Raw genomic sequence first — 10,738 nt, 5'->3', positions numbered from 1 at the left:
CCATAGAATGAGAATATTGTTCAGTCAGACTTAACTAATTCGCTAGTAAAGAGCTGGAAGGTGGGTGGGACTTGAACACAATAGAGGTTGCAGTTGCGCGGTTCGGGAATCTGTTTGCCAGAAAAGGGGCCGGGGGGCGGAGGGAGTTGACACCTTCTCGACGGATACCAGCTACCCCCTTAACTTTGCTACATCAGCAAGTCAGTTGACCCCCCTTGATTTTCTCTCTGCTTAACAGCAATCATACCATCCATTTACCCCTTCCCAGCAATTCCCTATGTTAATATGAGTTCTCATGATGATGAGACCATCATCCCACTATATAAACCCCACTTCCTCCCGGCACCTCTCACTTCCCTGTAGCACCAAAGTAAACTCATCCGGGGAACCGTTCACATTGCGGAGGAACGCAACGTGGAGCTGAGAGTTGACTCAGAGCGCTCCCGGCGTCAAGTTTTACAGCAAAATCCCGGGGAACTTCATGTCACTGCCGACTACTTCCCACCGCCGACTATTCTCGCCGCTCCTGACTTCTCACCTCGCCCACCTCTCACCGACAACGCCTCCTTCCCACCCCACCCCATCCCTTCCTCCACCCCCAAGACAAACGCAACACCCAATCATAGATGCGGACATCTCACATCCCACCGACGAGTCCCCCACACCGGCCACCATGAAATGGAAAATTTGAAGTTGGACTGATCTGCTAGCACGGAGCTGGATGCGGGGTGAGACTTAAATATAATACGGGTCGTAGTTTGGCGGTTGGGGGATCTGTTGTTGTGAAGAAAAGGGGGGTTTGACCTTTCTTTGACGCACCCCAGCGACTCCGTTAAACCTTCCATGTCAGCAACTCGTTCTCTCATTCGACTTCTGCTCTTCCCTCCAGCAATAATAACCCTCCTTTATCTCTCACCAGCAAATCCCCATACCATCATATTCCACCTCTCCACTCAACCATTTCAGATGCCCCCTTCACATTCACATAGTATCCAGGATGACCAAGCAAATCCCTCAAATACAAACCGAGCAAGCTGTCAGTTAAGATCATGGCGCGAGTAAAAACAAATTCCAGGGAAAAGTATATATTCTTTGGCCGGAATGGATATACGAAACGGCGATATTGAAGTCTGCGAATCTTGTTCGCACCAGAAGGAGTTGGATGTAGGTAGCTAGGAAGGAGACACTTTTTATTTCTTGCCGATGGGGTGCTTCTCACTACCGTCGTCTCCTTCTCACCACCGCCTTCTCACCTCCCCACCTCTCACCATCTCAGCACCCCCCCGCGTCGCTCTGCAGCGCCTCGCACAAGCCCTTGATACCAGACGCGCCCGCCCAACTTCCATTTGTCATCGATAATTGAACCATCGCCTCCAGGCACAGCCAGCACCAGCACCATTATCTCCCAAAGAATGCGGATCTGATGGTTACTCCTGGAAAGTGTGATCTTGGACAGGGCATAGGGGGAGTATTTATAGTATTTCCCACACACCACACCACACCACACTCACAACAGCCCCTTTCCCTTCCCCTCCCCTCCCCTTCCCTTCCCTTCCTTCTCTCCTTTACTTTTCGTCAAGAATAAACCAAAAACATATTACGGCACCAGGACATTGAAATCATGCATGGGAGGAAGATGGGGAGATAGATGAATATAAAGATATACCCCGTTTTAAATTCCCGATGATTGATGCTAGATCAAATAAATAAATATGCATGGTTTCCCCCCTACTTACCTTATTCCCTTACTCATCCTAAAACACCCCAAAGGGGGCCCGTGGTGGGGGGGGGGTAAGAAAGCCATATATATAGGCACCTTGACAGCCCCCCCCCCCGCCCCCTCCATCTCTGTCCCCAGCTATCATCATAATATAGCAGGTAGATCACACCCCCTCCCCCCTCTTCCCCCCCTTCCCCTCTTCCTCATCCACCCCGACCACTTAAGCATCCACATCCATCCCCTCCGCCACCAACGCAATCAGCGCCGCCCCAACTCCACTCCCATCCTTCGCAATCCCAATCCTCACCCTCCTCTCCCCCTGCTCCCCCATCCCCGCCACCTTGCGAAGCGCCGCGCGCATATGCTCCTCGAACGCGGGGTAGAACTCCACTAGAGAACCGTCGACGCCTACATCTACTATATCATCTTCCGAGACCTCTCCACTAGCAGAAGAGGAGGTGGTATCGAGACGACCGCTCTGCACGACGATCGCACCAACAGCCACAGCAGAGAGGCGGGCAGCACGACGACCGATGGCGTAAGCAATAGTCTTAATCGCCTTTGCATCCTCGACACTAGCTTGCTTAACAGCGAGTTGTACCTCGATCTCCTTCCTCAGCGCCGCGAGGTCAGCAGTCTCATCCGCCGCCGCAACAGAGAGGATGCTCGAATCAACCCCACTATGCGTATTCAACGGCGAGGCAGCCTCAATCGCCGCCACATCCGTAAAGATCAACTTCTCCTTATACAGCGCCACGACAGCCAGCCGAAGAAGCTCACCCAGGAACATCCCCGAGACGCGCTTCTCGAACATCTGGATCCCCGGGTTAACGCTCGCAGTATCGAGGTCCTTGTCGTACACGGTGGTGGGGAGGACGGTGAGTTCGTTGTCGAAGGAGCCCCATTCGGTGTTGACGACCATCTCTCCGGTCTTGGCGTCGTAGGCGCCCTCGAGCCCCTTCTTGATGTTGGAGAGTTTCTCGACGTAGGCGCCGTTCGTGCCGGTGCCGAAGATGGCGCCGAGGACAGTGGGGGTCTTGCCGGGGGAGGTGTAGGAGCGCGACATTAGCGTTCCGACTGTGTCGTTGACGAGGGCGGAGACGCGGACGGGGAGGTGGAGGGCGTCGATTGCGTCCTGGAGGAGCTGGCAAACGTCCTTGCCTACCGCATCAGCGATATCAAAGCCCTTGGTCCAGCGAATCAGCGTGCCGCGGTTAATCCCGATCTGGTGCACCGGGAAGGAGAAGGTGAAGCCGAGCTTGAAGATGTGTTCGTCTCTGTAGCCGGTGGGGGAGGAGACGGTGTTGCGGCGGCGGAGGTGAGACTCAAAGTGCTCCCCGTGGTGCTCTTTGAGGAAGAGCTCGATTTGCTTGGCGAGGAAGGAGAAGAGCTCTACGGCGGTCTTGGCGATCATTAGTTCTTTGGGGATCGCGACTTTGGATTGAGTGAGGGTGAAGGTCGTGTCGCCGTGGAGTTGGATGGAGCAGACGCGGAAGTTGGTTCCGCCGAGGTCGACGGCGAGGTAGACGCCCTGGATGTGTTTTAGCTAGGTTCGCGCCAGTTGGGTGTCAGGCTATTCTCACCTTCTCTGTGCCATTGGGAACGGCGGTAACGTATGTAGGAATCTGGCTCATCGAGGTTCCATCCTTCAGCAGGCCCTCCTCTGTAGAATTCGTTATTCCCGGCTCCTCCGAACTAATGTGACGAGAGTGACCTACGCATCTGGGTAATGAAATGTTTCCCCGCCTTGAACACCTCATCATCGGAGTAATCGAACTCCTTGGCCACGCGCTGCGCGGCTTCCTGAAGAGGAGAAGACATGCTGCTGCTGCTGTCCACTTTCGAGATGTCTGTTGTTGGGAGGAGGAAGGGGTGCGGGCACTCGCAGACAGCTTGCGCGGGTGCAGGACTCGTGGAGGGAGGGCGGAATGAAGAAGACGACGAGCTTATTGGGGAATTGAGAAAGCTCGAGGGGCCGGTGAAGAAGAACTGGATGAACTATAATAGGTGAATGGCTCAGTCAGCTATCTGTGGTGTGATGACATGAGCGATTTTGTGCATATCTCTTACTAGGGCTAGGACGATGCCGGCGACGGAGATGAGACGAACAAGGCCAATTGGATTTGAGCGCGAGCAATATAGGGCCGAGAAGAGAGCTATATTTTTATGAGAAGTGAGGGTGTTTTGGGTGTTGGTGATGCTGGTGGTGGTTCTGGTTCTGGGAGGTAAGGGCCGAACTGCCCTTTCGCTAGATGTAGCCAACGTCGTTGATTGCTGAGGGGTTGAAGCCACACTTGGCGGGGTCGATGATGAGGTGAGGGGAGCAATTTTTGGTGGTGGAGCGAGTACTTCCAGCACGGAGGCTGGTATGTACTGTAGCCCGTTCCGTACAGCGGAAGTCCGGGCGTACGGTACGGAGGAGAGAGAGGGAAAGTTGTAGCTTGCAGCTTGTAGCTTGGTGTAGCTTGGTGGTCGGGCCTATTGGAAGACGCGGCGGGACCTCTTGTTTTGTGGGTTGCGGGGGATCTTTTCGCTGGTTTTGGCTGGTTTTGGCCTGATTTTTGGCGGGTTGGGCAGGAAAGTAGGACCGAAAATGGCGGATTGGGAGATAGAGTTGCAAGTAGAGTAGTACGGGGTTTGGGTTTCAAGCAAGAGAGAGACACGACAGCGACGACGAGGGGATTGATTAGAGATTAAGAGGGGAATAGAGTCAAGATTGGTATAATTGTATGTATGTGAAGGTGTGTAGATCATAGAGATAGAGAGAGAGAGAGAGAGATAGAGAAGTGGGAGGGAGGGAGGGAGAAACAGAGAGACTAAGAGGGAGACACGGTGAGGGGAAATTGGAGAAGCGTGAAACGGCGGTGGGCGCGGGTTTTAGTCACAGAAGGGAGGGGAGGGGAGAGCGGAGAGCGGAGAGCTGTTCGGAGCTATTCGAGGTAAGATTACACGCGCGATAGGCGTGTATTCGGAGGAAAGTGAGGTATTTGAGCGTAGTATAGTACTGGCCTGATTGATATGATGAAGCATTTGATAGTGAGGAGAGGAGGGTATGAGGATATCTGTACAGTACAGTTCGGGTAGGAATGGTGACGGGCGGCTGGCTGTGCGCACGAGAGGTACTGTACTGTACATAGAGTATGTCTACCACGGTGGCGTTCGTTGATTTCGTGTATGGACGACGAAAGTGTCTCACTCGTCCGTACCTCTCTCCCCATAGTACTGTATAGCATAACACAGTATATCGAGTAGTTACAATACCGTGTGTGAACTGTGAAGTGAAGTGTTGAAGCAGTGAACCAGCTCCCATGAAGTACTCTCTCCTCTCCTCTCATCGCACACCAGACGACTGACAGGTCAACCATCCAACACACCACCCTCCGACCGGTGAGTAGGGCTACAAGCGCCAAGGGGACATCGGTCCAATAGGAAGGTAGTTGAGGCATTGGCATTAGCATTGGAGACAATATATGCATGAAATCCTGTGCCACGAGTCTCTAGTAAGAAGGGGGGTTAAGGGGGAGGTGAGTGGTTGGCTTGACGCAGTGCAGCGGCGGCATAAGACGGGTGAATGGAAGGAAGGCCATTTGGAGGATGCACGGTGCATACAGCAGCATACAGCACAGAGGAGACTGACATGCTGGCATACTGGCATACTGGCATGTACTGTAGATGCAAACGGATGCTAGAGTGCGGATGGTTGTAGACCCAGTGAGGAGTACTCGATCTGGATGGAATGTATCCGGTCGTTTACTTGATGAGAGATGAAAATATAAATATAGAAGACAGTATATAAAAAGGTATATCAATCACAATAGCGTGATGTGATTGTCAGGGCTCATCCCGATATAAATCTGGTGGGTGTTCTATAAATATCCCATCCGAGAGCGAGGAGGGGAACCGTGGTTGATCCGCCGCGGAGTTGAGCACAGTCGAAGTGGGAGTAGGCGAGTTAGTCGCGTAGTCGCGAAGTGAGTAGTGAGTAGCGAGGACTGGAATAGACGGTATATGGAGACAACAGAGAGCGAAGGATTGTGCCGTTAAAGGATGGGCCTGGCGTGTGGCTATTTGCGTCTATTTTGAAGCTATAATTCTATTCTATAGTATCATGTTCTATAATTATACACTCGACTCCATATACAAAGAGCGATCAACAGGGCAATCCCACGATTCGCCTGATTGATACCGTAATCAAACTAGAGGCTCTGTTCTGTCATGTCATGTCAGGTCTATTTGGGTCTACAGGCATATCTGGGTCTACTCAGGCATATCTGCGTGGTGTCTGTCTCTCCTCGTGTGTAGTGTGTCGATCGTTCGATGTGTCTTACTTCACATATATGCGAGTCCATTATGTAAGTTTATTCCCGTAGCTGTAGCTGGCTGTGGCTGTGGCTAACCTCATATCCTCACCGAAGGATGCTACTGCTGCATGGGAACTGCATGGTAGATTTACTGTGCTGCAGATGGGTAGATGGGGAGGATGGACAGAGTACTCTACTCTACTCTACTCTAGCGCTGTCACTAGAAGAGTACCATACCAGAGTCCTGAGCCCAGTGATATCCTCTCAATGGTACGGATACCCTCAACCCGAAGAGACGGAACTGTCACTCCCACTGCCACTGCCACTGCCACAGCCACAGTTCAACCAGACTAACTCGCCTTAGACACATCTTCATCGCTCTACCAAAGTAACAAAAACCGCCCAAACACCGCCAAACACCGCCAACCAGCACACACCGCCGCAGTCGCTATCACAGCCACTCTCCCCTTCCTAATAAAAAGTGACACCCCTCTTCTAATCAAGTGACTTCACCCCCCACACCCACTACCACCAATCTACAAGTACCATCACTACTCCGCGCTCGTACCATCTGACTAGCTCTGTTTCTTACCACTGCCACTCCCACTAACCCATCCACTAACCACTGGCCCCTCCCCTGTTCGGACCCTGCCATCCCCTGCCATCCCCTGCCGTCGTCTCAGCCCTTCCACTCGATCCCCTCTTGAGAATCCCTCGTCGTTTCTTCCCCTCCTCCTCCCACCTTTTTCGCCCTATGGTATCGTAGATATCGTGTGTATTGTATGTACATTTATGATAGAGGTACTTAGAAGTACACATCCTACACGCACCTTCAGAGACAGTAATAACACGCAAATACACACAAACACCACACCCCCAATATGTATCTATAATGTATTCCTAGTCAAACTGTACCTCTACCCATCACATCCCACTCTCCCCAAATCCTTCTCCCTCCACCTCCACCAACAACAACCATCCACTACTACCACAGCCCATCCTCGTCCCCAATCCCATCATCTCATCATCCTCTCATCCCAACCCAAGTCCAGCCCAGCCCACAGCCGCACTCCTTCTCTTTTCAATAACAGTAATTCCCATTATCCACCAACCCCCCCCTCCCCTCACTCTTCAACCTTTCAACAACACTACTACCACCACCGCCCCCATCCCCCTCCTCCTCCACTCAATACCCACCCTATCCCACCCTAAACCCACCACCCCGAATTGGTGCTGCGGCTGTCAACATCTGACACAAAGCTGACCTACCTCCTCCCCCCCTCCCGCCCGACTCCCGCCTTTGAACACAACCTACCACTACCCACCACACTCGCTCTTCTTTTGTTCCTCTACATCCTCTCCCTCCCCCCCCACCTCCTTCTCCTCCCTCCTTCCTCCCTTTCCTTCTTAATGAGTTCTACCAGCTCGCGCTTCAAAGGATTTGGCTTCGGATCAAAGCGCAAATCGGCCGCAGGTCCAGGCATCCCACCACCAACCCAGCCGCCTCAGCAACCCCTCCCACCCCAACAGCAACAGCAACAGCAGCTGCCACCCCAACTCGCCGGCCAACCCGTCCGCCCGGGACCCCTCTCCCAATCCAGCTCCTCCAGCAGCCTCGCCATGAACCAGCACCCAGGCGCCGGTCCTCGCCCACCGAGCTACACGGGTTATCCGCCAGGCGTCGCGCAAGGCCGAGCAGGGAGCCCGAATATGGTGCCAGGGAACCCGCGCACGCCTCCGTCGCAGGTCCTCGGTGGTCCGCCGCCTATCAATACCGCGCCGGGCGGTTATCCCCAGCAGCATCAGCAGCAGCAGATGGGGGCCCCGTCGCAGCAGCTCCCTGGTGGGCCGCCGCAGTATGGTGGACAGCAGCAGCCGTATGCCCCGCAGCAGGGTGGTATGGTGCCTCAGCCGTATACGAGAAATAATGCGGTGGAGGTGGAAGGTGCGGGGAGAAGCAAGTCGCAGCTGATTGTTGGTATTGATTTTGTGAGTTTTCTCCATCTTTGACACATCGCGGGACGAGCCATCCCGAGACGAGCAAGGCGGAAGCTAATAGGAATTAAAGGGTACTACTTTCTCCGGCGTGGCTTTTGCCTTCATCTCGAATGATAATGCCGAGGCGAAGGAGGATATTATTACGGAGTGGCCTGGTGCGGGTATCTACACGAAGCAGAAGGTGGGCAGAGCGGAATGACCTACAAATCGCAAGAATATCAACTAACATCTAACAGATCCCCACCGTCCTCTACTACGACCAGTACCAAAAGGTCGTCGGCTGGGGCCCTGACATCGCCGACGCCCTGGCCCCAACCGGCTACCCCAAGCCCGGCGTCCAAAAGGTCGAGTGGTTCAAGCTTCAACTCATGCTCTCCGGAAACACATACATCGACCCCATCAACCTCCCCCCGCTTCCCCCCGGAAAGTCCGAGATCGACGTCGCGGCCGACTACCTCTTCAAGCTGCGCCAGGCCATGCGCAACCAGCTCCAGAAGTCCCTCGGCGAGGTCTTCAACCGCGAGGAGCGCAACATCAAGTACTTCCTCACCGTCCCCGCCATCTGGAACGACGCCGGCAAGGCCGCTACCCGCGCCGCTGCCATCCAGGCCGGGTTCCTGCGCGACGAGAACGATAACCGCCTCACCCTGATCACCGAGCCCGAAGCCGCCGCGATGTTCTGCGCCAAAGCGGGTCTGCTAAACCTTAAAGTCCACGACGCGATCCTGATCGTCGACTGCGGCGGCGGAACCGTAGATCTGATCGCCTACGAGGTCGAAGAGGAGACCCCCTTCACGGTGGCCGAGTGCACCGCCGGCTCGGGAGACAGCTGCGGCTCCACGGCCCTCAATAGGAATTTCAGCAACATCCTCCGCACCAAGATCCGCAAGATGAAACTCCCTGAGGGATCCAGAACCGCGGGACGCGTGTACGCGAAGTGTATCATGGACTTTGAGAATCGCATCAAGGCGGATTTCAGGAATAATAACCAGAAGTGGGCCGTTGATGTTGGGATCGAGGCTGAGTTCCCTGAGGCGGGGATTGAGGAGGGGTATATGACGTTCACCAACGAGGAGATCTTGCAGTGTTTCGAGCCGGTCGTCAACCGTATCCTCGAGCTCGTGAGGAACCAGATCATTGCGATCCAGGCGCAGAATCGCACCTTACAGAATGTCCTCGTCGTCGGTGGCTTTGGAGCGAGCGAATACCTCTTCCAGCAGATCAAACTCCACGTCCCCCCGCAATTCCAAGCCAAGGTCGTAAGACCCATGGACTCCGTCGCCGCCATCGTCAAGGGCGCCGTCACAGCCGGTATCTCCGAGCGCGTCGTCACATCGCGCGTAGCGCGCCGTCACTACCTTATGGCTACTCTGCAACCGTTCAAGGAGGGCCATCATCCGGAGGCGTACAGGGTGCCTAGCTTGGATGGGAAGGATAGGTGTAAATTCACGCGCCAGATCTTTGTGCAGAAGGGGCAGAGGGTGAAGATTGGGGAGCCGGTGAAGGTGTCGTTCTTTAGGCAGGTGGCGCCGGGGGCGACGCTGATGTATGAGGATATTTTGTATGCGTGTGATGATGAGATTTGTCCGGAGTATACGAAGGATCCTAGTAAGTCCCCCTTTTTACCCCACGAGAGAAACACAAGCAGGGACAGGGCTAACAGCAGAACAGGAGTCAAAGAAGTCGTAACTCTAACCTCAGACCTCTCCCGCAAAAACCTCGAAAAGGACTTTGAGCGCATGGACACGCCGCAGGGGACATTCTACCGCGTGTACTTCGACATCTACCTCACCCTCGACGGCTCGGAATTCAATGCTGAGCTAGTGTGTCAGGGTGAGGTGATGGGGAGGTGTACGTCGAGGTTCCGTTAAGACTGCTTGGGTGCAATGATGGGGTGGCTGTGGTGTGCGGGGATTGTGGGTGTGTGCGTGGTTGTGGTGCGCGGGTGGATGGAGGTGGAAGAGAGGAAGAGAGGACGAGGGGAAGAGGAGAAGAGATACCAGGAGGTAGTTGAGAGACAAAAGTAGGGGGGTGCCAAATCTATGGGGTGGGTTGCTATGGATAGGGGGTATAAATGGAAAAAGAGATTTTTTACGACCATACGTTTTTTCTAGTTGGGATCGATCGAGGAACTAGCAGAGCAAAGCAACGAGCTGAGCTGGGCTGGGCTGGGCTGAACAGATGAAAGGTAGCCTTGAGGATGCCACACACATACATCCAGAACCGACCCAACTGTTTGCAGTAGAATGATGTGTGTCTTGAGTACTGCTGTGAAAAACGGTAAATCAGATGAGATTGTGTGGATATATCATACCTATCCTACTCTTCACACCCATTCTTTTCTTAGACACAAACACATCGGAAACATCGCAGTGATGTTCGACATAGGCGTAGCTAGATGGTGGTGTGCTGGGGGCCGGGGGGGGGTTATGGGTTGTGAGTGGATCGGGGATGGTGGTGTTGTTGTCGCCGTGTAAGCTGTCACCGCTGAGTGGTGTTCTCACCGAGTGTTCTCACCGCCCACTCGATCTCATCACCACCACCCACCACCCCCTCACACGCCCCATCACAAGCAGACTTCCCCCTCCTCTCCTCTCTTCTCTGATCCGATTCGCCTTAGAGGGTCGTCTCGGGCCAGGTCGATTACAGTGACCTTTGGGAGTTTGCGAAGACCATTGGCTTGATGAGTGGGTTGATGTGTTTGTTGGGGGGGGGGGGG

At 54.1% G+C, this 10,738-nt stretch overlaps 2 protein-coding genes across 2 annotated transcripts; one reads left to right on the top strand and one right to left on the bottom strand.

Annotated features, from left to right (window-relative positions):
* Positions 1–1,940: 1,940 nt before the first annotated feature.
* On the bottom strand, positions 1,941–5,458 carry GLK1_2 (glucokinase; the record flags this gene model as incomplete). Its single annotated transcript, XM_018277665.2, has 4 exons — positions 3,791–5,458; positions 3,439–3,718; positions 3,304–3,383; positions 1,941–3,251 (listed from the first exon to the last, which is right to left on the bottom strand). Exons 2-4 carry the CDS (start codon positions 3,539–3,541, stop codon positions 1,941–1,943), a joined length of 1,494 nt encoding a protein of 497 aa, XP_018127689.1. The 5' UTR covers positions 3,542–3,718; positions 3,791–5,458.
* Positions 5,459–7,305: 1,847 nt separating this feature from the next.
* On the top strand, positions 7,306–10,729 carry VE01_08236 (uncharacterized protein). Its single transcript, XM_018277664.2, has 4 exons — positions 7,306–8,010; positions 8,090–8,200; positions 8,256–9,627; positions 9,691–10,729. The coding sequence occupies exons 1-4, from the start codon at positions 7,432–7,434 to the stop codon at positions 9,888–9,890; spliced, it is 2,262 nt and encodes a 753-aa protein (XP_018127688.2). The 5' UTR covers positions 7,306–7,431; the 3' UTR covers positions 9,891–10,729.
* Positions 10,730–10,738: the final 9 nt, after the last annotated feature.

The sequence above is a fragment of the Pseudogymnoascus verrucosus genome (assembly GCF_001662655.1).
Source record: "Pseudogymnoascus verrucosus strain UAMH 10579 unplaced genomic scaffold scaffold_43, whole genome shotgun sequence".
In the NCBI taxonomy this organism is placed as follows: Eukaryota; Fungi; Ascomycota; class Leotiomycetes; order Thelebolales; family Thelebolaceae; genus Pseudogymnoascus; species Pseudogymnoascus verrucosus.
This window is presented reverse-complemented; position numbering and strand designations above follow the sequence as displayed.

Bases quoted from the DNA above. Each gene is read 5' to 3' on its own strand.
- VE01_08236 (XM_018277664.2), top strand. From the start codon at position 7,432: ATGAGTTCTACCAGCTCGCGCTTCAAAGGATTTGGCTTCGGATCAAAG. The intron at 8,201-8,255 runs GTGGGCAGAGCG...AACATCTAACAG, and splicing joins GTATCTACACGAAGCAGAAG to ATCCCCACCGTCCTCTACTA. The intron at 9,628-9,690 runs GTAAGTCCCCCT...ACAGCAGAACAG, and splicing joins GGAGTATACGAAGGATCCTA to GAGTCAAAGAAGTCGTAACT.